Here is a 27,566-nt window from a genome sequence, read left to right as displayed (position 1 = left end):
TAACTTTTTTTTCAGCAGGTCACTACCATAATAAGACATAAAAAAATTGAAAGCACGGTAGAGAGATATATATAAATGCACCAAAAGGAATAATAAATACTAATGATCACAGTGTAGGATAATAACAATGTGGTGTTTATGATAAAAGAAAGATGAAGGAAAATGAATGAACCTTTGTAGCGAGGGACCCACATATATTTATGATATAAAAGAATAGCACCGTAGAATAATTGACAGTTCAATGAACGGGTGTGAACGTAATCTTTTAATATCTGCACAAAGTCCGAATAAAATTGACCATTTTTAACCTTCTCACCGTTGTCTTCTTCTCCTGTGAAGCAGCTTCTTCTGTTATTTCTGTGTCAAAGCTCAGATTTTAGCTGGACTAACACAAAGATTTGATGATTTTTTTTTTAACACTGCCATGTAAATGCAATCTTCTCAGTTTGTGTTTGTGAGGAAAACAGGTTTCATCATCTGTGATGTGTCGTATGTCACCGTGACGTGAAAACGAGCCTGAGCTCCTGAACCACGCCGTCTTTTCACTCGTCTGCTGGTGTTTCTCTGTGGACGTGGATCGGATCTGATCTCTACACGTTATTTCACACATGTCTGCTCCATCAGAGCCGTGATGGCCAGTGTGACTGCTGCCACATGGCTGAGGAAGTCACCGGCATTGGATTTAAGCTGATAACTCACCTCTCCAGCCCCAGAGCAGCTGGCATTTGGGGGCTTCAAATCTTAAACCAATCAGAATTTTCCATTGAGGTAATCCTGAAGACTGTCAGAGAGCTCAGGCTCGTGAAATGCATCTGCAGGCAGCACCACAGATATCTAATGCATTCCTTATGCATTCCTCTAAGAGCACAGCTATCGCTCTGTGGTTCTGTTGCATCGTGGCTGACAGAGTGTGATATCAGAGGCCAGAGAGCAGCAGCGGCAACAGAAAGTTTCCTCACTAGAAAAGATATTTAAACCTCACAATAAAAGAAACTCATTTTACTTTTCCAAATGCTTTGCATTTGCCTCCTTGTGCCAGGATATTGCTGATAAAGAAAATCCATTATCGAAGGTTTTAAACCAAAGATCTCATCAAATTCCTTTCTCAGAAGAAAACAGTTGCTTATTTAAGTTAGGTTAGGATAATGCAAGGGAATGCATTATGTCTATGTGTGTCGTCACTAAGATAACTGCACAAGAATGCACATGCACATGCACATGCACATGCACATGCACATGCGGGTGGGTAATGATGGATCATGTTGCCGGCAGCACAACAAAGATCTGTCTGTGAGACCATTAGATGTTGTAGCAGAAATGGCGTCGCAGCATTTCATTTCCTCTTTGATTCTCTGATACGAAAAAAACAAATGGTGACGGCATGCGGCACCGGCGTGGAGAAAAGAAATGAAAGGAACACCTGGCAGCTTAACACAGTCACCTCTTTGTGACTGTTGTTTGTGATAATCACTTCAGTTCCCATCTATCATTATCTATGCTGTTGATCCTTTGAGGGTCTCAGTGGGGGCACTGGAGAGGCAGGGACACACGCTGGACAAGTCAACTGTCCACCATATGACCCACGTTCAGAGACAAACAACCATTCACACCTAAAAATCCATTTTAGAGTCAACTATTACCCCAGTCTGCATGTTGTTGGACTGTGGGTGGAAGCCATATACTCGTGCACTCAAACAGAGCCTTTCTACTGTGAGGCACCAGCGCTAACCACCTCACCCCTGTCCTACCCTAATATCTTAACCCTTTAACACCTGAGCCTCAAAATGTCCATCTACATGTTAATAGTGTATCAACAGTTCATTGAGAAAAAAACACTGTAGTTGTCCACGATAACATTTAAAATAACATTTGGTTGAGTCTTTGTCTCCAAAAATGTCCAAAAACAGGCCACTTATGTACATGTTTTCCTGTCTTCTGCAACTTCTCAGCTTTCAGAAACTGTTGGAATTTTTCCGATAGCACAAATCATCACGTAATTATGGTGATGCAAAGTGTGCTTGCGCAAATGTGTCGTCTGCGATGCTCTCGGTGTTAAGGGCTTAAGTGTCCAATACACTTAGGAGGATTTACAGTATGTGAATAAACCAGCCATAAGTATGTTTGTGGAAGTGCATAATTCCTTTGAAATAAAAATGGTTTGGTTGTCATAGCGTTAGAAGAAGCCTTTTGTATGTACGTGTATCCCTGGCATGTGAAAACTGTCCAGAAAAGTTAAGGTTTCTTCCATATGTGATAATAAATGCTATTAAACCTCCACAGTGTGACACCTTCAGGCACCACTGACTCCCATCAACACCCCCTGGTGTGATAAAGATTTTTTTTCAATTTCAATGTACCCAGAACATAATGTACAGAGCAGAGGGTTTTCTTTTTTTTTTTTTTTTTTTTACAATTTTACAAAGCCATAGAAGCCAATGAATCAGAGCAGCTTCTAGTGACCAACAAAGGCAAATATGACTGATGTTCAACTTCTTCTCTTCCCTTCACCAATTCCATTGCATCTGAGGATTTGGATCTGTTTTAATCTGCGTCTTCACCGTGAAATGACACGTCTCTGTCTCCGTCACCACAGGGGGAATGTTGCACATTGCCACCTTCCTGTGTGACACTTCCATCAAAGGATGTCACGTACACTGACGTGCTGCTCGTGGACTCAGATATGATTCCCTGCAAAATAACCTAATAAGCTAACTATTTAGTCTGGCTTTTGTGTAGTTTATTTACTTTAATTTAAATTTTTTTCATTAAAATTTTACAGTTGACTCATTTATTTTATGTCTTCAATCATTTGACCTTTGTTTACTTGGGAAACGTTCAATTATTGATTGCTTTTGCAAATAAAATCTATATGACTGACTGTATTAGCTGTGTTTTCTTCTTTTTCATCTTCTCCTGTGTAGAGATGAGCTTTACGTTTTCATTATTGTTCTGATCGTAAACGAGAGCTAGAGATGGAGGTGAGAACCTCAGGAACAAACAGCTGCTGTCCGTCTTCTGCCCATCGTCACATTCATCCTAATAAGTAACGTATGAGCGACTTCACTCATCTCATTTCCAGCCATAATGAGCTTCACCTGCTGCAGATGGATGGTGATAACAGGTTGGCGATGGAAGTTTCCCTCACGTTGACCGGCGATTTGTTTGGAAACAGCCACACTTGGTGATGAGGTCACTGACGCTTTAATATTTCAGGTCCGTCCTTTTGTGAAACAACAACTCATTAGAATTCCTAAATCATCTTTATTGAGTTGCAGTAATAACTGCTGCTCGTCTCCTCCCTGCACCCTGCACAGGAACATCCTGTTCTCCCTCACTGCTGCTCTGACGTGTTGATAAGTGTACTTATTTTAGTGAATCATCCTTATCTTTTGTTGTAATTAAAGTCATCACATCCATGAATAAATGAATTCCTCTGTGTGAGAAGTGACACCTCATTGAACATGAGATACATTCTCTGATGTGATTCAAACTCTCATTAAACTTTCACAATCATGAGAATATTCACCAAAAAATATTTGCTGAACTGATATTAAGTGAATTCAATTATATATTTGAGATTTGAAAACATAAAATAAAATAAAATAAAATAAAATAATAACTGAGGTCAATCAGAATTTCAGTTTTTAAAATAATAATATATAAAGTTACCTGCTGTTGCCTCTGATGGCCTGTAGAGGCCGCGGTCCTCCTCCAGCTTCACAGGAAACAGAAAGAAGACATGTGACACTTAACAGGAAGTAAATAAACGGCGTTCCCGCGCAGTTGAATATATTCAATAAACTGTCTCACTTTCACGGATTATCAGACAAAATGGACGAGCTTTACTTGGATAATATTGATGAATACGTGAACGACCACGACAAAATAGTAAGTCGCGTCTTATGTCTCTTTTCTGGCGCGTGCAAATTGCACGCACGTAACGTTATGTGATAACTGACAAAACTGTACATTTAATGTTTGCTTGCATGTCATGCCAATATATGTATCGGTGGGGTATTACTTACAACGTCATATCATCCTCTGTGGTCTTTTAGCCTCTTCGGCTTACGAATTGCATTAATAATAGCGTCACGATTGTCGTAAAAACTGTAGTTTGTATGTCCGATGAACGCTTGCTATTGCCGTTAGCCGCCAACGGTTGTCTTTATGGATTTTATAAAAATGACGGACAGTATTTAAGGTCTCAGCCTCACTCAGGGAATAGAAGCGACCGAAAATACAGTTAATGACAAATAGGACAGATTGTAACGTTAATTTGAAAAGTGTGTCGACACTCATGTGCAGTTTTTTCTTCGGTGTCTTTCTCCTTTGCTCCTTTTTTATGTGGTAAACGAGGTGTTTTCTTCTGTTTATCAGGTCACTTACAAATGGCTGAGTCTAACACTTGGAGTCCATGTCAACACTGCGAAACAGTGAGTGTCCCCTCTCTATGATGGAGAGTAAAGGAATATGCCATTTGTAATTCAATGACAAGCAACACAGCATGCTTTTCACATCTAGTCAATATCCTTGTAAGAGTTTACAAACAATGTTTTTTTTTTGTTTCATTCCTGTGTAATAATATGAATCTAATGTTTAAGATTTGAGTTTCAAAAGTACAAGTTCAAAGTTTCCTATTACCATTTTGACACAATTAGGGCTGCAGCTAACACTTACTTTCATAATCGATTCATCTGTGGTTACTTTCTCGATTAATTGAGTGCTTGTTTGGTCCGTAAAATGCTAGAAAACCTGGAATTGATGATGTACAAACCAAAATGATTGAGTTGTAATGATTTCTTTGTCACGAGTGAAAAAATATTCACATTCAAGATGGTGGAAAATCAGAAAGCTTGTCTTAATTATTGAAAAAAACATTGGATTAAAAAGCTGGAAACACCAAAGATTTGGCATTTGCTAAATTAATTATTTGATCATTAGACGTGTGTGTGTGTGTGTGTGTGTGTGTGTGTGTGTGTGTTGGAGTCCAGTTAAATGTCACAAACATGATTCGGTGAGTGTCTCATCTTCAGGATGCTCTTCCACTACCTGGATCACAAGAGGAAGGAAAGTTCGGGTCAGCTTCATGCCACTTACCTTGTGTCGGGGAAGATGGTGGACAATGGCCAAACAGTGAGTCACATTTGTCGTCGTTTGCATCTTTTTGTACTCGTGAAACCTCCGTTTAATTAAATGTATTGCCTTTTTTTGCTTTTCAGAGCCACAAGGTGTCTGTTGTCAGAGAAGAACAACTGGAGGGTCAGTAAAAATTGTGTCCCAGAGAATGTATTTATTACTCTTTTGGGTGGGGTTTATTCCACGGCTAATACATTTTGTTTGTTTTACTTTGCAGATTTCAAAGCTAAGATGAGTTTGATCGTTAGCGTCCATGTCTACAGTGTCCAGAAAGCTTTGCTGAAAGACAGCAGTCCTCTCTACAGTGTTGACTATGATGCTGTGAGAGACAATCTTAAAAACTGCAGCAGGTATGTTGAATAGATTGTTTGGGGGGAGGCTCCCTTTGCCATATTGACAAATGCCAGTCCTGCGAATATTTCACTTGAAAAGCCTTGTTGAGAAGACTAACTGTCCTCAGAGAACTATCATGCGAGAGTGTTTTTGTTTGTTTTTGTCCATGCATGAAATGTGATGTCAGAAATGCACCAGAAATAAGTATTATTTAATAAGTACAAAGAAAACGACAGCACAGTGGAGATCAGTGAAGATGTAACTTTTTAGGTTTGTTTTACTTCTCTCCCAAACTCACTGGCAAATAAACAACTGTCATTTTCAAATAAAATTAATTAAAGGATGTAACAGAAAAAAAAAAGAGTGGTGTCCCAAGTTTTTAGGTTATCTAAAAACATTCACGGCTGCAAGATGAATGTGCATCTTGGTGAAATTATGCCAGATTATGCTTCCAAAAATGAAGCTAATGAAAAGGAGATTAGTGTTTTAGTAGAGATTAGTAGATTTGTGTCCCTATGGATGCTGTTCGGAACTGAAGAATGCTGACTAAACTAAAACCTGTTCTAACGGGCTATTGGAAATGGTTGTCAGTTATCATGTTGTGCACAATAAAACCAAATGTATTTTTTTTTTAACGTTGCATACTCCTTTAATTGATATTTTTGCATGACCAATCAGGGGAGACAAAAACACCCTTAAAAGTCTTAGTTTGAATTGTGGCACGTCCGATATTTACTTTAAAAGTTTCCGCTTCCTTTGCAGATACAGTGCGATCCGCTGCACCAGTGCGGTGCCACTGTCGCCTGTGGAGCTGCAGCAGACGAGACAAACACCACGGGCTCCCACACCAGAGCCTGCAGTGAAAAAATCCAGCATGAACGGGGAAGCTCCTCTCACTTCCAAACCACCCGCCAAGCAGCAAAAAGGCATCATGGGAATGTTTGCGAATAAAACTGCTTCTAAGAACCAGGACAGCAGCAGAGAGGTCAAGTCAAAACAGAAAGAAGAAGCAGATGCACCTGTGGTACGTCTCTCTATCTCTCTGTCTCGTCAGATGTCATGTTTTACAGCTGTTTGCATCTGTTTTGTTGTTACAGCCTCTTCCTTTTTTTCCTTTTCCTCTTCTCCTTACAAAAAAAATCCATTATGTTTAACCAGTGAAAGGATGTAAGTAGATTTTTACTGTTGTGATTTGAATTTATTTTTAGGTTGATGTCCCCAAAAGCAAACCAGCTGTAAAAGCCAGTCCAATGACAAACTTCTTTGGGACTCAAAAAGCAAGTGAGTAATATTCCATTTTTTTATCAGTGCTACACAGATTTATCAGTCGGCTGCTAAAAAATCTGCAGATATCAACTTTTCATGAAAACTAGGCTCCTATTGGACGATACCAGCTGTCAGTCACACTGGTGTCCACTGATATTTGCTATACAAACTTTTCCTCAAAAATGGGAACAAAATATACAAAATTGACACCATTTTCTGCTGAAGAAGACCAAGTGAGAAGTAGAAGCAAATTTTCTCATCGACTAACAATCGAACTGAGTTCTTTTTGCAACCAGCAGAGTCGCGCCTGGTGACAATTTAAAATATTAATTTGTGTTGAAAAAGGTATGTAATTAGGAACACAGTAGTAGTATGTGGTAACCATATGGTCATGTTGACTGACTGCATTGAAAAATTATAAAAAATATTCTGCAGAAAAACCTGACAAAAGTGTTAAAGAGGAAGAAACGGCAGCAGCAGCAGCTCAGTCATCGAGCACAGCAACACAACAACGTCCCAGTTCACCGCCTGAAGAGAAACAAGAAGCTGCTGCAGGGCAATCGACAAAAAACACCAAGAAAGATTCCAGGAGGTGCGTGTGTGTGTTCAATTTTATAATATTTATTTGAATAATTTGGTTCAAAGTGATCCTTCCCAATCAACACCTTTGTGGCTTGTGTGTTATTATGTATGGAAGAGTATTAGGGCCACATGTGAAAATGATTTTGGAAACAAAATAAATAAAAAGTCCAGAATTCTGAGATTTAAGTTAGAATTCTGTTTTTTCTTTTTTTTTTTTTTGTTTCCAAAAAAATATGTGGCCCTAATCCTCCTCTGTAATGACCATAAGTGTCATAACAAAGGTGTTTAAGGAGGAACTTGATTCATTGCAGGCAAAAATAATTGAATTGTCAAATGTTCAACAATTGTTAAAGCAAAACCAAGCGAATTGAAGATTCTGACAGCGAGGAGGAAAAAATGGAGAAGAAAAAGAGGCGAAGGATTAAGAAACCAGAACCAGACAGCAGCGATGAAGATGGTGAGTGCTTTACTTTCACTTTGTTCTTCTTCTTTTTACTCATTGAACATCTTTGAAGCCTGTATTGAAGAACTGAGTCCTGAAAGTACCTTTTTTCAACATGGTCTCTTTTGTAATGTCATTACACCCAATAAAAATAATTTTCAGATAATCTATAATTTTTTCACGTGTGCAGTCATTCCAGATTCTCCACAGCAGATGGAAATAAAAGAGTCATTACCTCAACCTAAGAAAGAGATCGAACCTGTTTCACATTCACATGTAAGTACTCAGTATTGTGGTGCTGATGTTATAACTGTAAATTATATATTTTTTTCATGTATTAAAAGTTAATTCGCTGATTTAACATTTGTGGGGGTTTTTGCAGCCGAGTCTCCCTGTGATGAAGACGAGGAAAAGGAGACGAGTCCTGAAATCTCGGACCTTTTTGGACGACGAAGGCTGCATTGGTATGAAAATTAGACGGAAATGGAAACTTTATCAAAAGAAAATTCAGGAACATTTTACAACTTTAATGAAGTTTTGATGACTTTAATCAACTTCATTTTCTTTATAATTTGTGTGTATTTTCAGCTCTTGTATGGTTTTGTGTGAATGAGAATTGTATGACAGCTCCACAGACTACAGTCACGTTCTCACCAGCTTTCATTTTCATTTCCATTTCATTTGTTTGTCATTTCCACCCACAGTGACAGAGAAAGGCTACGAGAGCGAGTCATACTCCGAGGCAGAAGAAGATGTTCCGGTCAAACAAGCGCCGAAGAATCCCTTCCCCGCTAAATTAACAGCGAGTAAAAAAGAGGACGAGAAGAAAGGTCAGAAGAAAACAGCAAGTGCAAATAAAGGGACTAAACAAGCGTCCATTATGGGATTTTTCCAGAAGAAATGAGAGAACACGACTGAGACGACCAACTTCTTAACTGACTCTAAAATGAAACAAACACTTCATGATGGCAAACATTTTAATTTCCCAAGCACTCGAAAATATGGACACTCAATAAACATTATTGAAAACTGTATTTGCGCCTTTGTTTAAGAATTGTAATACTGTGATGTGTAATATTTGATGTTACATCTCGTTTTGTTTTTGTGTCATACATCCTACGGCAAACTAAAAAAAGATCAATATCACGTGATGTGTTTCACAAGCTTATGTAATAAACCTCATGTTATAGCGTTTACAATAAACTCTGTACGGGGTTCCCACGGGTCCTTGAAATCCTTGAACGTTTGTAAATCTGAAAAAATAAATTCAAGGCCCTTGCACTTGAATTTTGTTGGAAGGAAGTGGACGAATTGAATGAAGTTGTCCAGTCTTAAGCTGCATCAGTACATTCGCTCTTTGGATTTGAGGGAATTGGTCCTGGAAAGTCCTTGAAAATCCTTAAATTTGATGTCAACCAATGCGTGGGAACCCTGTTTTGATGCTCTAACGTGAAATGCATCACTTTTAAAATAGGATTTTAAATTGTAACGTGAAAGAATCATGTTTAAACCAAATGATCATGTTATGATGTGAAACGATAAACTTTGACGTTCTAACGGGATACTGATCTGTTTTTTTTACATCCAGACTTACATTCCTTTAAACCAAAAAATATGGACAATCGACACGTTTCAAACCAAAATATAAAATAAGACAGCAGATATAAATGTGCAGTATTTGAGGGTGTGTTCATGTAGCTTCACAGGTCATATTAAGTTCAACTGTCGCCTCCTCGTCCAGTTTGCAGTTTTCTGTATGACGGGCTGGAGGTTTCACAGGACGACAAAGGATGGACAGACGCTGAACGGAAAGGGGAAAAAAAAACAGGTGTTTATGTAAAGATATATTTGTGGAGTGATTTAGTGCAGTTATTTTTCCTTGCATGAACCAAATCTAAATCAACGCTAACCTGTACAAAGGTTCCCTTTGTCAGACACATCTGTCCACCTGCCCAAAGTGGCACCATGAGGACAGAGGACAGAGTCATGGTCCATCCCAGCGCGTACGCCCAGTCGGGGTAGATGTAGTGATCGTTAATCTTCAGGTGTTTGTAGTCGACCAGGTACAAGAAAAAGGAAACCTGTGAAGATGAGAAACACAAAAGTGTACAAAAAATCAAATTAATTGTACTGCAAAGACACTTTTAAATGCACTTAGTAAAGAAACTGGTCAATAAAGCACGTTAAACAGTTGAGGGAAGGAGGCTTTTGTCTCTTTGTCTCACCAGCGACAGCAGAGGGACGATGTATTTCCAACACACTTTAAACAGAAGACAAGGCCTCTGTCCCGTCATGTCCTTGATGATGTTACAAAAGTGGTCACCACCTGATGAAACATCAGATTCATGTCATTTTAGACTGATAAACATGCAGTGAGTGACCAAGAAATGAGGCATGAGGTTTATTTTATTTTTATTTTGGTCATCTATTCACATCATTTTCTGAACTCCCCCCAAAATTGTTTTCTATTGTAAATAGGTTCCACATTATTATTTTCCATACCATACCTTTTTGTTTCCCTGGGGAGTAATTTGGCGTTACACATTGTGTGTGTCTTGACGCTTGGAGCTAAAAAGTTATGTTTACATCTCTCTCTCTCCCTTTGATTTTTTACAAGCTTTTTGTTTGTCGCTCTTAAACCTGAAAGTCTATCATAATGTACACTGCTTTGTGACGTGCTGTTAATAAGCATGCGGGTTAAATTCCCGTTGTGCAGGTAAGTTAAAAATGTGTTAAAAATTAGCTTGCGTGAATTAGCTTAATGCTAGCGGCAGTTATTACGGGGTTTCCTGTCCCCGTGAGTTTGCGCAGGGGTTAAAAACACCGCTGCGTGCCTGTGTTGACGTCTTGAATGCCGCTGTATGATTGATATGTGGGTGTGTTCCGCCTGTTTCCTTTGAAAAGGTATGTCTGTTATGAGGTTTTTGTTATAGCTCATTGTAAAAAAAAAAAAAAATAATAATAAAAAAATTAAATATATATATATATAATTATTTGATTGGAGGGAGAGGAAAAAAAAGGACTGCACTGTGACCCTTATAAAAATATACAATATATTTTTGTTATTTACTGATGTATATATTTTATTTACTGTTTTTATTGAACTAATCTCTTTGAGGCTGTTTTGTGCTTCATTTACATTTGATAATTTCCACATGTATTCATAAATAGTTTTGAATTTATGGAGCTTGAGTGAGATAACTGTACATTGTGGACGTTCTGTTTCCTTTGAAAAGGGGAATAAATCTTCCAGAAGTCAACTCCTATGTGTGCCTCGCTCGATACAACACAACGCAGAAACTCACGGGTTACATTTATTTACTTTGCTCAACCTATTTACACCACTGTATTTTAACATTGGCGATAATGCTGTTACTTCAAGAGCTAAAAAGTTTGAGAAGCACGGGTATAGACCATTTCATAAACTGCAACATTCATAGAAAACAATGGAGCCAATAATGGAAACTGTTATTTCAATGATTACATGAAGCAGGCACTATGTAGTCTTGATTCACTAAAGTTCGGCATGTTATTGTGAGTTTATGGCTTAATTTTTGTGTTTTTCCCGTCACGTCCTGTACACCTGTGAAGTTAACGGGGTGAAATATTGTGTGTTTTTTAAATGGATGTTATGATGATGTTTGTGAGCCAAGGGAAAAAATGTGCAGCCAAAAACATTTTCATCCCATTAACTTAAATCTCAAATGACACATTTTATCTCTTGACATGGATATCAAACTTTGTTTTTCCTTTATTATATCCTATATTTTGGATAGATTCCATTTCACCTCTTAAATTTATTTGACTCTGACTAAAAGTAATAGAATAATAAAATCACAATTGAGTCAACTGGTAAATGATTTTTTACTCACCAAAGATCCAGGCTATGGCCACACACTGGCATACAGCCATGAAGTCCTGACAGGCTCTGGTACAACCATAATAGTCAATCAGCTGGAAGACATAAATGCCTCCCTGGAAAAGACACACGTAATCAACCTTCACAACATTACACAAACCCAATCTGCTTTTGTGTTTTAAACCTTAGCGCTCACGTAGCACAGATCCTTGGTAAATGGCCTCTTTATTTATAAATGTTTTTAATTATCTATTTTTCAGTGGCATACATAGACTGATTAAAGACTTTTGCAGAATGGCATGCCTTAACATCAGTGAAAATGGAAATTTTATAAATTATTTTTTAGACACTCTTATAATGTATTTCTTCAAGTCTACAGTGTCAATGAATGTTTTTACAATTTAAAGCTTTGAGAACTATTTAATATCTGTTTTTGTGTATGTGACAGTAAGTTAAATCAAACAGATTCAATCCAATGTAAACATAAAAAAGAAGGTGTGTTTATATAGTTGGTGAAAATGAAAAAGAAATCATCAGTTCATTCATTTATATCAAATATAATATAAGACACTGTAAACTGCACATTCCTATAGCCTCTGTATAATGTATAAAGTATAATGTTTTAGCATATGGGGGGGGGGAAGCAGCCTAAATGCTCTGTGTTCTCAGGGTGAAGGTCAGTGTTTTCTGTACCTCAGTGACCAAGGTCAGATGAAGGAGAAAAAACGAGGCACAGACGACAAAGACGAAGATCTCGTGTCGTCCCGGCGCGTGAAACAGCTTCGGATACAAGTCGCTCACGGAGGTGATGACGCTCTCGACCGTCACAAACTGAGAGGAGGAATGAAATGAGCTGAGACTGTGTTTGCTGCATCTACCTCTTATGTGGTTGGTCAATCATCGGTCTTACATGTGTGTCGACCGTCAAAAGAATGAGCATCAGGAAGAAACAGATGGTCCAGAGCTGTGGCAGAGGCATCATTGCTGTTGCTTGAGGGTAAGCGATGAATGCCAAACCAGGACCTGCCAATAAAACATTCCACAAGCAGATCATCAATGCTCTCTCTGTCTTTTCAAAACAGGTGCTGCCAAAAGGTTAGGTCACTTGTACCTGACTCGGTCACATTTCTGACGCTCACACCCTGTTTCTGAGCCATGAATCCAAGAACGGAGAAGACGACGAATCCGGCGACAAAACTGGTGGCGCTGTTCAGCAGACACAGCCAAAAGCAGTCCCTAAAGGTCAGTGTGTCACACACAGACGAGAGACATTTTATTTTTTATTTTCACATTTCGATTGTTCATATCAGTCTAAAATATTGGCTGGAGTCCGACTGTGGTGGGACTGCGGATGCAGGAGCAACTCAACTCCCATTCACATTATCTCATTATCGGGGGTTTGTTCGTCCAACTTTGAGAAATTCAATTGACAATAATCACAGTCATGTTTTAGTCGGACTTACGCAAATTGCTAATAACACACGGAACGTGTCATATTGGTTAGTGCTCTCTGAGTGCTTTCTCTAGTTTTGTATGCCTTTGTTCAGAATAAAGCTGATAAAATCAAAGATACTGGTGTTTTTTTGAGCAGAGGTTAAATCCCTTTGAAAAGGACAAAAAAAGGCTGCAAGTTTCATTATATACGTGTGTGTGTGTGTGGTAACTTTTCATTGTAATGTCATACTTAACTTTCACTTACTTGTAACAGTTGTTGTTGTACTCACAATAGCTGCCTAAAACATTCAGTGTCCCAATAGTCAGGCTGTAGGAGAAAAATATTTGAGAACCCGCCTCTAACCAGACCTGTAATGACAGAAGCATTTCAACTCTCATAAATACCTGTGGAAATACCTTTGTTTATTATATGAGGTCAGTTTTGGAGCTGATCTGTCAAAAAAGGTAGATATAGGAATCCACAGGGTGGACCAAAGTGTAGTACACAAGATACAGAACCAACAATACTAAAAAGATTAACAATACACAAGTCACACATAAAATACAATAAAATAAGCATTTAGAAAAAGATAATAAAAACACAGACATAAAACAGAACTCAAACTGGGTGAAAAGAAAATAATGTGTTTTTAAATGAGATTTAAGTCTGCCTAATGTGGAGTGGGAGCTCATTCCACAATTTAGGAGTGAAAACAGAGAAAGCTTGGTCTCCTCTAAGCTTCAGCCTTGTTTTTGGGACAATTAAGAGGCGCTGATCTGCAGATTTAGTGACAGTGAGGGAACACAAGGCTGGAGCAGATCACAAAGATAGGGAGGGGCAAGATTATGAAGGCATTTAAAAGTAAATAAAGTAATTTTAATGTCAATCTGGTAGCGCACAGGGAGCCAGTGCAGGGAAGACAGAATTGGCCTAATGTGCTCATGCCTCCGAGTCCGAGTCAGTAGGTGAGCAGCAGCGTTTTGAACGAGCTGGATTAATTACTGCCTGATTTGCCCCCCCATATAAGGGTATTGCAATTCCAAACTAACATCATGTAAATAAGACACCACATGCTATATTTTCCAGTATTTTCATCTCCAGTACGTCCCAAAATAGTTCTAAAGTTAGTGTCAAATACGTCACCTCCAGGTCAGCCAGCTTCTCCAACTCTGGATACAGGTAAAAATAAATGCCATCCCAGGCTCCAGGCAGAGTTAGGCCTCTGATGAGGAGTATCAGCAGCATCGCATAAGGGAACGTGGCTGTAAAGTATGCCACCTAAGTACAAAAGAGTTATTTATTTTTTAAATGTTTAATAATATTTGAAGGGATTTTTTTAAAACGCTGAAACAAATATCCACTCACCTTCCCAGAAGATCGGACTCCTTTCCAAATACAGAAATAGCAGCCGACCCAGCTGGCCAGTAGACACAGAGCCAGCTCCCACCGAACACTGCCCAGCTCTTCAATACCTCCAGACATGGCCAACACCCGGCGTCTGAGGAGGGCATTCGTTTAAAACCACAGAACATCAGAATTATCATGCTTTTTTAAAACTGTTTTCCAACTGCTTTGATGCTACATACAGATGTTCTATGTACATATGTAAATTTTCACCTAAGGCGAGGGCAAATGTTTATTCTTCCCAGAAATAACGTTTAAGTTCAAGTGCTGAACATGAATGCAGACGTTAAAGACTCACTCCCAGAACTCAGTTGCAGCAGAGGTGGCGTTGGTCTGACTCACTGTCAGGTTAGATGAATTAAAAAGACCAAGACAATCAGCTGTGTGTGAGAAGAAAGACGTGATTACAAAACATTACACGTGACAAATATGTGCCGTAAAAATCTGCATTCTGAATGAACCACCTGTGTTCCAGGTGTTGTCACAGTTGGCCCATGGCAGTTCAGACTGGAAAGAGAACACCAGGTAGAAGATAGCCCACACCTGGACTAATATGTAGCTGAAGTCATAAACTTTCATCATGAAATATCCATATCCGATCCCTGGAATGTAAAATTGAAGGTAAATCACATCAATGGCGACGGGTTTCCATCAGCCTATTTTTATTATTTGTATTTGCATGTTCAATGTGTGCATTAAAAAACACAGAAACACAGAAAAGCTTTCACACATTTAGAGGTGGAACAGTTGGCAAATTGGTATAAAGGAACTCTTTTTACCCCACTGCCATCAGAATCCTTAACAGCTGAACAGGACTACAATAATCTTGTCACCTGGTTACACTGTCACTTAATCTGTTACCGTCACTTTAAACCTGACACATGTCACTTTAAATCTGTTAAATCTGTTTGCACAGCATCGAATTGCACAACCAGTTTACACTTATTTCATGCATATATATATATATTTAGTTTTTTTGGTAATATTTATATTTATATTTTCCTTATGTATATTTCTACTATTTTACAAAAGAATTTCTTTTTTTTACTTTATGCTGGTGTTTTTGAGTGGACAGCAAAGTAAGAATTTCATTGTACAGGGAAACGTGTTTCTTTACTGTGCATATGACAATAAACACTTTGAATTGAATTGAATTGAAAAGCAAATAAAAACAGATTCAGATGATGCCAGTTTTTTTTTTTTTCTGACCCTAATACTCCTTCTTACTCTTCCCCATGCCACTGCACAGACAATATCTTTAACACAAATGTCTGAACTGAGTCACATTAAACGATTATAAAATTAATTCTGATATTATTCACTTCAAACTTTTAATGTGAACATAGGCACATCAGGAAAATTGCAATCTTCATGCTGGTTGCCTGTCCCTATCAATTTCATATGGAACACTCACTGATTGTTTTTTTCTTTTTATTGGAAGCCAAACTATGGGCATTTTAAAAATAAAAAAAAGCATCAACTCACCTTGTGCCAGTGGGCACAGTTTTTTCCAACTGGTGATAAATCCTTCCTGTGTGTACTGACCCATTGCAGTCTCCAGCAGGAACAGAGGAATTCCAACCACCACAGCTAACAGACAATACGGCACCAGGAAGGCTCCTATACAGAAATATGTGGATATTGAGTCTTAGGTCACTCACCTCTCTTCAAAACATTTTGCAATGTACATTGTTCACCTCCTCCATTCTTGTAGCAGAGGTAAGGAAATCTCCACACGTTGCCCAAACCGACCACATTTCCAGCAACCACTAGAATATATTCAGTTTTACTGGTCCACTGTCCTCTGTCTCCAACCGGTCCCTGATGTTCTCGTTTCCTGATTTCCCGGTTCATCTTACTGAACCTGCTTACTGCAGGAGCTCACGGCTGTGCTGTGCTGTGATGTGCAGAGACAGAGCAGTGTGAGTGTGATCACTAATGACTCTTGTATGTGCAAAAACCGGTCTGATGACCGCAAATATCATTTTGACAAACCATGAAATCATCAACTGTCATGATGAGTGACTTCTGCAGTCGTTATTTTCAGTCAAACTGCTGTGTGTGCCCTGTGTTTTTTTCTTCCTTCAATCTCCTAGGCAAATAGGTGTGTGCCATAGCCATTCCAGGATTGGTGGAGTGGTTCTGGGCCCTGGCTCTTGATTGGCTGTACTCCACCACCACATAAGGAGCCGATATGGTGGACGTCAGCACGCACTTTTCCTCATCCGCCTCCTCTCCCAACCGGTCACACATCAGCTTTGTAGACCCTTTGTGTAGTTTAGTTCTAGTTCGAGCAGTAGGGGTGGACTGTCAGTTTTGGTTTTAGTTTAGTTTGGGAGGTAAGTTTTCTGTCATTTAGTTTCCTTAAAGTTGGTAAGGTTTATTATTTTCTAGACAGGGACTTTTTTTGTTTGTTATTTTGGCCTTAGTCCACCCTGAAGCCTATACCTCAGTTCATCTAATTTTGTCATTTAAACCTACTTTTGGTAAATAAATCATTCTTTTTCTGAATATACAATTAAAATCGTTTTTGTGGTCACTTGGGACCTGGGGAAGATGAGGCCTTATCTTGTTCTGTCCTAGGCCCCCTAGTCTGGGGCATAACATCAACACAAGGAAGGAAGTGAAAAGTTCCAGTCTGGTTTCCGCCCCCTCCATAGCACAGAAACTGCACCCGTAAAAATCACAGACGACCTCCTAATGGCAGCCGATTCTGGTCTACTCACTATTCTCATCCTCCTTGACCTGAGTGCGGTCACATCACTCTCCTCAAAAGGTTATCTTTCGCTGGAATCACTCACACCCCACTGGACTGGTTTAAATCCTATCATCCCAGCCTTCCACTGTTAGTTCAGTTGTGTCCCCGGGCTGAATCCTGGGGACCCTCTTCTGCATAATTTACCTCCTTCCCCTTGGCAATAATCTTACACAAATATAACATTGACATCCACTGCTACACGGATGACACCCAGCTCTACCTCACCATTAAACCCACTTCCAAACTTCCACTCTCCACCCTTACTGACTGGCACAAGTAAAATCCTGATTGTCTGGTTTTTCAATTGCTCTGTTTCTCCCTCCACCACTTGTCTGTCCCCTCCGTCCGTCTACTGGAACTCATTACTACCTAAATTAAGAAATATCAATTCACATTAAATCCACACTCAAAACTCATCTGTTTGAGATTGCTGCACTTTAAGCTGTTTAACCTGTTTGTGCTATTCTTTATTCAAAGAGGGCCTTGGCAGCTTTGTTGTTTTCTGTGATCTCTGGAATTTGACCTGGAATTCTGTCACTAAACAAGAGGAGCAAGCGGTCAATGAGTTGAGTTCAGTTTGTGATGCTCAAGTATGGCGTGAGTAAAGCTGCTGTAATAGACCTTATTCACACAAGAACAAAAACAAAAGGTTTTACCAAAAACATTATTCAGGATCCCACAGCAGTTCAAATGGACCCTTACTTACTTGACATTTCCAAGTTTTTTTTTTTTTACAAAAGTACTTTGGGAAGTTTTCTGTCTTTTACCAAAGTGTCACTTGCCCCAACTGCGTCCAGGAAACACAGAGCTGTGAGGGGCAGACACAGGTAGATTGTCACATGTAGTCAGGCAGCCGTTGAGGGAGTACTTCATTACTCTTGGCAGAGCACACATTTTAAGTTTGTGAGAGTCTAAACATGTGACTGTGAAGTCCTGACAGTGAATGTCTAGGTTTATTTTTAGCAGTAGAATCCACTGCATTGGTGGCCCTGAGAGGTCAGGGCGCTGCAGATATCACAACACATTAAGGAAAAAACATGCTGCAAATATTACTCATTATCACACTTGCATGCAGGGGGATCTCTCTACAGTAAACAACTGCGTTCAAGCCATGGTAAATGCATTGAAACCATCCGGAACAAGCAGACAGGCAGCAGGATTTTCAAAATAAGATAATAAATGATTTTAAACGGTTCAAAAATAACATCATTTGAAGTCATAAATATGGCAGCGATGGATATTATCTACATCCTGTGTAACTTTAACATTATAAACTTACCCACAAGATGTTTACTGTACAGAGATCCCCCTCCCTGCAGGTGTGGAGACATGTGTGCATCAGTTTCAAGTGTCCCCTGGAAACACTGTTGTGTTGTGATATTTGCAGCGTGTTTTTCTTAATGTGTTGTGTTGTGATATTTGCAGCGCGTTTTTCTTAATGTGTTGTGTTGTGATATTTGCAGCGTGTTTTTTTAATGTGTTGTGTTGTGGGGTTTGCAGCACGTTTATTCTTAATGTGTTGTGTTGTGATATTTGCAGCGTGTTTTTTTGAATGTGTTGTGTTGTGATATTTGCAGCGTGTTTTTCTTAATGTGTTGTGTTTTGATAATTGCAGCGTGTTTTTCTTAATGTGTTGTGTTTTGATATTTGCAGCGTGTTTTTCTTAATGTGTTGTGTTGTGATATTTGCAACGTGTTTTTTTATGTGTTGTGATATTTGTAGCGCGTTTTTTCGGAATGTGTTGTGTTGTGGGGTTTGCAGCACGTTTATTCTTAATGTGTTGTGTTGTGGGGATTGCAGTGTGTATTTCTTAATGTGTTGTGTTGTGATATTTGCAGCGTGTTTTTCTTAATGTGTTGTGTTGTGATATTTGCAGCGTGTTTTTCTTAATGTGTTGTGTTGTGATATTTGCTGTGTGTTTTTTCTGAACGTGTTGTGTTGTGGGGTTTGCAGCACGTTTTTTTAATGTGTTGCGTTGTGGGGTTTGCAGCGCCCTGACCTCCGCAGTTAAGGCACAAAAGACACAGAAAGAAACAACCCTTATCACAACCCACCCTCATCCATTCACAATATTAATCATGACTATTCACATATTCCAAACAAGAATTCAAACAGAATTCCACACAATTACCTGGGACCTTGGGGCTAAGGAGGTGGCTCATTAGAAAAACTCGTTAGGTAAGGGCTTTTGTGGTAAAGGTATTTCCCATGGTGATTTAGAGTTGGACCCATGCCCAACTACTCAGGTTGTGATACCACCAGGCAAGTGGGTCTGCGTTGGAGTTTACAGGTTCGATGATCAGTATTGACTTGAAGCTGTCTCGGGAATGCTTGTGGAGCTAAGTCTATGAGACTTCATCAATGTTCACATTAAAAAAAAGTCAATATCAGATTAAAAAAAATAAATGCATATATATGCATTCAGACAAGTGTTTTAGCACTAATGCATCTGAAAATGTGTGATCTTTCAGTTGCCCGTGTAAACAGAAGGTTGATTATCTCTTCTGCATTTGTTTGCTTAGTTTCAGAGTATATTACCAATGAGAAACACAAATGGTGAAAAGTAAGAGCAAGGCTGTCAGACTGAGCTTTGAGATGAAAAATATACTGAAAGTGTTGGCAGAGCCTTTTGTTAACAGCTGATAGTGGCTGATAAGATTTTCAGATAAAACAACAGCCAACAGACAGTTATACTCCTCCAATTTGGGGGCCCTAAAATACCAGTGTAATGTGGACAACAGGTATATTAGGAGCAGAATTTCTAATATGTTTTTAACCAAAAAAAGTGGGTAGTATAGTAGATATAGTTAGAAAGTCTTTTTTTCTGCTGGTTATGGCTAAGTAGAACCCTGCTTTCCCCTGCTGAGTCATTGGATGGTTTTTCAGAACATCTCTAAAGATCAAATTGGAATTGCAGATCAGAGTGATGCATCTATAATGCACAAAATACTGAATTGAAGATATCTTTAATGAGACACCAATCATGAAGAAGTAGACGGTGATGTACAGTAGAGTCAAAGATGGGATATGAGGATAAGGTGATAGTTTTCAGAATTACATTGATTACCTTGTTTAAAATCAAATGGTAGAAAGTGTATTACTAAAGAAAATGTCCTGACACAAAGTCACAAAGTAAAAACTAACTTTATGAGGACTGGGATAAATTTGATGGTTCAGGATTGCTGCTACATAGAAATGATAAGTTACATGCATTTCCTCTTATGAATGACCAAATACATGATGTGTGTTGTCAATGTGTCAATTAGGCTGTCACTCTAGACGTCATCAGTTCAACAGTCGTCCCTTCCTCTCCCGTTTCTCTCGTCTGCCTGGCTCCATCTGCAACAGGACCGCGAAGGACGGTCCATCGCTGGAAGACAAAAAGAGAACATGACAAGTGAGGAGGTTTAAACTACTTACACTTCAATGACACTCACAAAGGTCATTTTGGCTGTCAGAGGACAGGCACTGCAACATGGCAGGCAAGGGAGGTAGCTCCAAAAAAATCTGAGAATGTCAATTTGTGAGTGGCCAGATATTATGAGATGCAGAATTAGAGGACACTGACCTGTGCAAAGGTTCCTGGTGTCACCCACCACTGTCCAGCTGCCCACAGTGGCCCGATGAGAATAGAGGAGAGGGTCATTGCCCACCCCAGTGTATACGCCCAGTCAGGGTAGACGTACCAGTCATTAATCTTGAGGTGTGTGTAACCAACAAGGTACAAGATGAAGGAAGTCTGTAAAAGTTAAAATGTTGAAGAGTTCCAAATGTGAAAGTACATAGTACACCCTTTCAAATACCCATGGGTAAACAAATATTGTACCCACAGCTTGAAGATCTTAATCATAGTTCAAAGTTTTTGATATCATGACCTGGTTTTGTATTCCTGTTTGCGTTTCAGCCACCATAACCTGGTCTCTGATTGGTTTAGGTGGAGATTAATAATCATGCACCAGGATAATTATCAGTCTTTTAAATTATGTCCTAAGTGACTACTGACTATGTACCAGTTCGGGAAGATTGGCTGCAGTTTGCTAAAATTCATCAGCAACCAGAAAATTGAGAATAATATTGTGTGAGGTAGGTTTTAGTCATGAAAAACAACCAAATTGTCAGGAAAAACTAGTCTTGCTAGATCATATAACAGTATTAAGCTCTCAGTTCTTTAGAGTTCACAGCAACATTTTTTGGGAACCCCCTTAAATTCTGTATACTAAAGACAAGTCCCTAGGAAGACCACTGCTCTTAGAATTAGAACAATGCAGCTACAATATTGTTCGTTAAAACATGTTTCTCTCACCAGTGACAACACAGGAAGAATGTATTTCCAGCACACGTGGAAGAAAATAGATGGTCTGTGTCCTGTCATGTCCTCAATGGTGTTCATAATCTGGTCAGAACCTGAGAAATGTACAGACTGTGAATGACACCAGCTTTAGGTTTCATGATGTATCAGGTTTTATGATAGTGATATAAGACTTTCATTAAGGTAGCACAACATAATAAATGAAATCATCCAACCATCTTATCAGAATAATTTGTTACATTAAGGAAATCCAACCAACACCAACAAGCTCTATAAAACCAAATCCAACACTCAAACATTCACGCAAACAGTCATGCTGCAGACATACACTGAGAATATCATTCAAATAGGAATTATATTTACCAAAACACCAGGCAAGAGCCACAGACTCTGAGAAAACCATAAAATAATGACAGGCCCTGGTACAACCATAATAATCAATGAGTAGGAACACGTATATCCCTCCCTACAGCAGAAAGAGACAAGGTTTTAACATGAGAAGTACTTTTTCTTTTGGAAAATCTAACTGTCATTAAGACAATTTTTTTTCCCTCACCTCAGTGACTAAGGTCAGTTGTATGAGAAAGATGAACAAACAGACGAGAAAGAGAAAGACCTCATATCTTCCTGGTGCACGCAAATGCCTCGGAAACAAGTCGGTCAATGATGTGATAAAACACTCTACTGTCACAAACTGGAGACAAAAATAAACCGTTGACATTTTGTGGCCATGAAGCTCCAGTTATATCAGTTAAAGCAGCAACATCATTTACATGAGTGTCAACACTGAGGAAAAAGACCATCAGGAAAAAGCAGACACTCCAGAACTGTGGAAAAGGCATCATAGCTGTAGCCTCGGAGTACACGATGAAGGACAAACCAGGACCTGTGAATCAGACAGTGATAGGAAGACATTTGAAGAGCATTATTTGTTGTGCATTTAGACCTACAACTGAAAAACCAGTGTCTGAAAATGTGAAAAATAAGGAATAGCTAGCTGCTTGAAAAACAACCAGTACATCCCACCCTCTCTCGTCAGCCTTTTTTGTTAATGCTGCACCCCCAAAACTCGGGTTGGAACTTTAACTAAATGTGTGAATGGGAGGCCAAAACGAACATCTGTTAAAGGCACAAACAAAACAGGCGGATGTCCTTCGAAGGTCTTCTTCTGTCAACATCTGGAAGAGTCTACTCTTGAGATGTTCCCACTTACCCAAAAATGGCAAGGACTTATATATAGGATATAATTGGTAAACACTCCACTGAGTTCCCATTTAGCTCAGCAGTTGATTTTTAAGATCTTGATTCTGCAGGAGCAAGAGTAAGTGACTGAACTGAGACAAGACAGTGGCTGCTACCTAGGAATCAACTATGACTAACAAAGCTACTTCAACATTGCTCCCATTTTCCACAACTTATCTGTGCCAGCTTGGGTTTTCAAGCCTAACTGAAGAGCTCTGCATTTATCTTCACCTAAGCAGGCTCAGATTTCATGTTTTTTTTCCAATATCAAAAACGTACTGTGGTGCATAACAGGTTGAGAGTCACTGCACTAGTGAAATATTGTCCTGTCTGATGAAATGTTGTGTTTGAGAATGAAATGAAATCCCAGAGCTTTAAGATGCATTTGAATTGAGATCTTTACGTTTACCTGACTCAACTACATTGTCAACAGTGACGCGTTGTTTCTGTGCCATGAATCCAAGAAGAGAGAAGATGACGAATCCTGCAAAAAAACTGGTCCCACTGTTCAGCAGACACAGCCAAAAGCAGTCTCTACATTGACACACAAACACAATAGAACACATTCAATTCGTAAAATGTAGAGTAATTTACGCTTTATGTTCCAGTACAACATTGATTGTTTATTTTGTTAAATGATTTTTAACACACAATCCGTATCTCGCTGATGAGGCCATCGGGCACAGGCCACACCCCGCCTATCAAGTAAAGGTACTGTTGTCAGTTTCTAAAAGCAAGCCTGACCCAGGGCTTTACCATTCCAACCACGTAATAGAAACACAACAGATTATGATAATTGCAGGGCTCTAATAGCAGTACCACTGCTCAGTAATGCCCATCACTGTTGCCTGACAGACGCACAAGGTACACTTACAGCGTTGCTCACCAGCCAAGCATCTCAGGCTTCAACTGACTCAGCAATACGCGCATGGCTCAGTGACACAAAACATCAGTGAAAGGTGATCGAGATCAATGGAATGGTCTGTTACCTTCAAAATAAATACTGATTTGGATGGATTTAAAGTGTTGGAAACATTTTGTATAATGTACGTACAATTTTTATTGTTGTTTTTAGATATTTTAATGCAGAAATTTAGCATATTATATCTTTTTTTTATTATTATTGTAAACCAACCTTTCAAAATAAAATGATTACTTACTTGTAACAGTTGTTTTTGTACTCATTATGACTGCTCAAAACAATTAGGAGTCCTGAAGCCAAACTATAGGAGAAGCATATTTGAGATCCTGCTTCTATCCAGACCTGTCATAATTAAAGAAGGTGCATTATATCGTTCAGCAGTAGAGGACATTTCTGTAAATTTCTTTAGCAAATCAATATGGGCATTTTCGGCCACAACAATGTCATTTTTGTACAAAGTCCCTGTAAAAACAACTACGTACAGGAAACTTTCCTCAGGCCCACTACATTCACTTGCATAGTCCGCCTACATTTACCTCTTGTGTCCTGTACATGGTAATAATGTGCAGAATCATAATAAAATACCTCAAGATTAACCAGATGTTTAAAATCTGGATAAAGGTAATAACGAATTCCGTCCCATGCTCCAGGTAAAGTCACTCCCCTGATGAGCAGAATCAGGAGCATCACATAGGGGAAAGTTGCAGTGAAGTATACTACCTTAAAATTAGAAAGAAAAAAAAACAGATTTAATGGTGGTAATAACAATGTGCAACTTTGAGTGTATAAAATAATGTCCATTCACCTTTCCTGTGGACCTGATACCTTTCCAGATACTGAAGTAGCAACACACCCAGCAGAATAGAAGAGCCAAGGCCAGCTCCCATCTCACACTGCCCAGCTCCTCAATTCCACCAGACATGCCTAAAACCCGCCGCCTGTGTAGAGAAGTTTAGGGTTGCACTATTTTATAATAAATGTCTAGAATGGGTTGGTATATTATCTTTAACACAGTGAAATGTCATTTAAAAAAATAAAAGAAATTTGGACTCACTCCCAGAACTCAAGAGAAGCAGAGGTGGTGTTAGTGTTGTTGATTGACGTGGTCTGATTTACAGAGACGTTTGGTGACGATAGACTGACACAGTTGGCTCATTTTAAAGAACACAATTAGAGTCATTCACATGTCAGGGCATAAATCATCTGAATGATATATGAATTTAAACTCCACAGTTTTCCCTTTACCTGAATTCCAGACGTGGTCACAGCTGGCCCAGGGCAGCTGGGATGTGAATGAAAAAAACAGGTAGACAAGAGTCCAGACTTGGACAATAACGTAGCTGAAGTCATAAAGTCTCATCACTAATTGCCCATATCCTATTCCTAAGCAGAGAAAAGTCCAATTTCAAAGTCAAGGAAAGTTTGGACACCAACTTAAAATGCAACAGAAACTAAAATCTGCAACTTGTTGAATGGCAAACCTTCTTTTATTTAACAAAAGGTGCAAAAACTGTCCAATAAAAGAAGACATGAAACTAGTGATTGAGACTGCAAACTCTTCAGGAAAATGTTTACTGATTATGAGATGATGAAATCATGTGAAAAATAGGCTAATTTTCCCATAGATTTCCATTCAAATGCAGTTCCTTTGGCAACCAGCAGAGTAGCCCTCCGGTGCATATTCACTATATTTCTACTTATGCATTGGTACTGGAAGACTATGTCCACTTTTTATATATGATCCATGGTTGTACACAACAATAATTGTACATTAACTTATCACACATTTAAGTTTTTATAGAATTATTATTATTATTATTATCATATAATTTTTTATTTTTTGTTTTTATTTTCTAATATTGCTTCTCTGCTGACCTGGGCATGCAACTCACCTTTTGCCAGAGGAAGCAGCTTCTTCCAGCAGGTGATGAATCCTTCCTGTGTGTATTGACCCATTGCAGACTCCAGCAAGAACAGAGGAATCCCAACCACAGCAGCAAACAGACAATATGGCACAAGAAAAGCTCCTGAAAAGTTGTTGCATTTAACCACCAGTCCTCAAACATTCATCAAAATAAAAACAGCTCTGCTAATACAAAAAAGTTTGCATGATTCACCTCCACCGTTCTTGTAGCAGAGGTAAGGAAATCTCCACACATTGCCCAAACCGACCATATTTCCTGCAACCACCAGAATATATTCAGTTTTACTGGCCCACTGTCCTCTGTCTTCAACGCTCGTCATATTTTCTGTTGTTCCCCTTTCCCTGTTCATCAAGAACAAAAATCTTAATTTCTGTTGTTCCAAAGTGCTGACTCACACCCCGCTCTCAATCGATTCATATGAAACCAGTAATTCTAGTGGTTGGGACTGATGAGCTGTTGGATCATTGTTGTGTGTTTTGGCTTTGGCTTTTCGGATAACACAATGATAACCTGACTACAGAAACCCTTTAGACTCGTGTTCCATCAAAAAGCTAAATCTAGGACATTTTGGCAAATCCAATTCCTCATCAACACACTTGATTTGTTTCATATTTTATTGTATTACATCATATTATATGGGGATGTGGCTCGATTAGCAATATGTCTGTGGCATTTCTACTGCACTGCACAGACTGGTGCCCTTAATAAGAGTCCTTATTGTAATTTATTATATTATATTATATTATATTATATGTTATTATATTATATTATATTATATTATATTATATTATATTATATTATATTATATTATATTATATTATATGGTGTGCCCCAGGGGTCAGTTCTAGGACACATTCTATTGTCAGTCATGCATACAGTTTTTTTTTTAGCTATGTGTATTTGCATTGGATTGTAGTACTGTACTTAAAATGGTGTTATTTGATAATTGACTTAACATCTGCATATCACTGTTGTGTTGACTTAACATTAGGCCTAATCCATTTCAGGGAAGTTGATATCATACAGTGTAATTTGGTCACTACATGATGCAGTTTTAAGTTTATAATTGTGTATCTTCAATTTGATGTTACAATTTCATCTACAAATGAAGTATGATTTCAATCAGTTACATATTTCCCATTCTTTAGACAGTTGTTGGAGGTGTTAGCTGTTTTGTCACATGACTTTGGGACCAGTCATGTCAGTCCTCAACAGCACACAAAAGTTAAGGGAGTCTCAATCCTCTAATAGTGCAGGAACAGCCGTCATATGAAAATGTTAAATGGCATTACGCAATAATGTTTTTACCATGCACATCAAACATGTGCTCTAATTTAACTTTTAATGTAATATATGAAGCAGTTTCTAGTCTGGATTTTGTATAATTGTTTTATCTTCAATTTCCCCTTTATTAACCAGACTTGTTTTCTACTGTAGAAAAATTCAAAGGAATGGACTGGAATTTATAGACACATGACAGAGTCTTCTCAAAAACAAACAAAAAAGACACCATTGCCTGCAGCCTGGTGTATTAACAATGAAAGTAAATCTACACGTAACAAGACAATAATAACTCAGACACAGCTGTCAACTAATAGGCTTGTGTTTTGAGCCCCTTAGTGTGTGTGTGTGTGTGTGTGTGTGTGTGTGTGTGTGTGTGTGTGTGCTCCCAAATTCAAAGTAGCAAAAAAAAGTGTGAAGAAGATAAAAGTATGAAACCATCTCAGATTACTGAGTAACCCTTCCTTTTTTCTCTCCCAAACCCATAAATGCTGAACAGTAGACGATCTGGTCTTAGGGGACTTGTCGCTCTCTAACAACCAGACTACCCTGTTAGCTCGCAGAGCAGCGCCACGCCCTCTCGCTCCCTCTGTGAACACACAAGTGGGCCAGTAGAACTGGTATTTGGGTGAGCTATGAAAAGTCGAGCATGAAAAAGGATAGCCCTCTGTG

At 38.8% G+C, this 27,566-nt stretch overlaps 3 protein-coding genes and 1 long non-coding RNA gene across 5 annotated transcripts; 2 read left to right on the top strand and 2 right to left on the bottom strand.

Annotated features, from left to right (window-relative positions):
* Positions 1–3,734: 3,734 nt before the first annotated feature.
* Positions 3,735–8,793, top strand: pold3 (polymerase (DNA-directed), delta 3, accessory subunit). The gene is made up of 12 exons (XM_058641810.1): positions 3,735–3,888; positions 4,378–4,433; positions 5,034–5,133; positions 5,220–5,259; positions 5,354–5,486; positions 6,232–6,493; positions 6,678–6,750; positions 7,171–7,327; positions 7,671–7,774; positions 7,950–8,035; positions 8,142–8,223; positions 8,464–8,793. Exons 1-12 carry the CDS (start codon positions 3,832–3,834, stop codon positions 8,661–8,663), a joined length of 1,350 nt encoding a protein of 449 aa, XP_058497793.1. The 5' UTR covers positions 3,735–3,831; the 3' UTR covers positions 8,664–8,793.
* Positions 8,723–16,503, bottom strand: LOC131467972 (sodium- and chloride-dependent GABA transporter 3-like). The gene is made up of 14 exons (XM_058641802.1): positions 16,155–16,503; positions 15,943–16,077; positions 14,922–15,059; positions 14,756–14,837; positions 14,419–14,551; positions 14,197–14,331; positions 13,318–13,421; positions 12,730–12,854; positions 12,529–12,641; positions 12,312–12,449; positions 11,632–11,734; positions 9,985–10,085; positions 9,670–9,840; positions 8,723–9,560 (listed from the first exon to the last, which is right to left on the bottom strand). Exons 1-14 carry the CDS (start codon positions 16,309–16,311, stop codon positions 9,450–9,452), a joined length of 1,746 nt encoding a protein of 581 aa, XP_058497785.1. The 5' UTR covers positions 16,312–16,503; the 3' UTR covers positions 8,723–9,449.
* On the top strand, positions 10,318–15,404 carry LOC131467997 (uncharacterized). 2 transcript variants are annotated; one of them, XR_009241662.1, is made up of 4 exons: positions 10,318–10,475; positions 12,317–12,615; positions 12,701–12,860; positions 14,933–15,404. It is a non-coding gene; the product is annotated as an uncharacterized LOC131467997 (long non-coding RNA). The 2 variants fall into 2 exon arrangements; XR_009241660.1 differs by lacking the exon at positions 10,318–10,475 and having other exon boundaries at positions 12,284–12,615.
* Positions 16,504–20,170: 3,667 nt separating the features above from the next.
* Positions 20,171–25,932, bottom strand: LOC131470474 (sodium- and chloride-dependent betaine transporter-like). Its single transcript, XM_058646323.1, has 14 exons — positions 25,806–25,932; positions 25,581–25,715; positions 24,934–25,071; positions 24,743–24,839; positions 24,494–24,626; positions 24,274–24,408; positions 23,927–24,030; positions 23,176–23,300; positions 22,298–22,410; positions 22,081–22,218; positions 21,888–21,990; positions 21,519–21,619; positions 20,784–20,954; positions 20,171–20,585 (listed from the first exon to the last, which is right to left on the bottom strand). The coding sequence occupies exons 1-14, from the start codon at positions 25,930–25,932 to the stop codon at positions 20,478–20,480; spliced, it is 1,728 nt and encodes a 575-aa protein (XP_058502306.1). The 3' UTR covers positions 20,171–20,477.
* Between the last annotated feature and the right edge of the window lie 1,634 nt (positions 25,933–27,566).

This window comes from Solea solea, chromosome 1 (genome assembly GCF_958295425.1).
Source record: "Solea solea chromosome 1, fSolSol10.1, whole genome shotgun sequence".
Lineage (NCBI taxonomy): Eukaryota > Metazoa > Chordata > Actinopteri > Pleuronectiformes > Soleidae > Solea > Solea solea.
The sequence above is the reverse complement of the archived record's forward strand: the minus strand, read 5'-3'. Positions and strand labels throughout refer to the sequence as shown.

What these genes read in the sequence shown, in the direction of transcription:
- pold3 (XM_058641810.1), top strand. Translation starts at nt 3,832, where the DNA reads ATGGACGAGCTTTACTTGGATAATATTGATGAATACGTGAACGACCAC. An exon ending in TGGTGGACAATGGCCAAACA is followed by an intron (nt 5,134 to 5,219) that starts GTGAGTCACATT and finishes TTTGCTTTTCAG; the next exon opens with AGCCACAAGGTGTCTGTTGT. An exon ending in AATCTTAAAAACTGCAGCAG is followed by an intron (nt 5,487 to 6,231) that starts GTATGTTGAATA and finishes CTTCCTTTGCAG; the next exon opens with ATACAGTGCGATCCGCTGCA.
- LOC131467972 (XM_058641802.1), bottom strand. Translation starts at nt 16,311, where the DNA reads ATGAACCGGGAAATCAGGAAACGAGAACATCAGGGACCGGTTGGAGAC. An exon ending in TGACAACACCTGGAACACAG is followed by an intron (nt 14,838 to 14,921) that starts GTGGTTCATTCA and finishes TCTCACACACAG; the next exon opens with CTGATTGTCTTGGTCTTTTT. An exon ending in CAAAGGGAACCTTTGTACAG is followed by an intron (nt 9,561 to 9,669) that starts GTTAGCGTTGAT and finishes CTTTCCGTTCAG; the next exon opens with CGTCTGTCCATCCTTTGTCG.
- LOC131470474 (XM_058646323.1), bottom strand. Translation starts at nt 25,932, where the DNA reads ATGACGAGCGTTGAAGACAGAGGACAGTGGGCCAGTAAAACTGAATAT. An exon ending in GTATCAGGTCCACAGGAAAG is followed by an intron (nt 24,409 to 24,493) that starts GTGAATGGACAT and finishes TCTAATTTTAAG; the next exon opens with GTAGTATACTTCACTGCAAC. An exon ending in TTCTTCCTGTGTTGTCACTG is followed by an intron (nt 20,955 to 21,518) that starts GTGAGAGAAACA and finishes TAACTTTTACAG; the next exon opens with ACTTCCTTCATCTTGTACCT.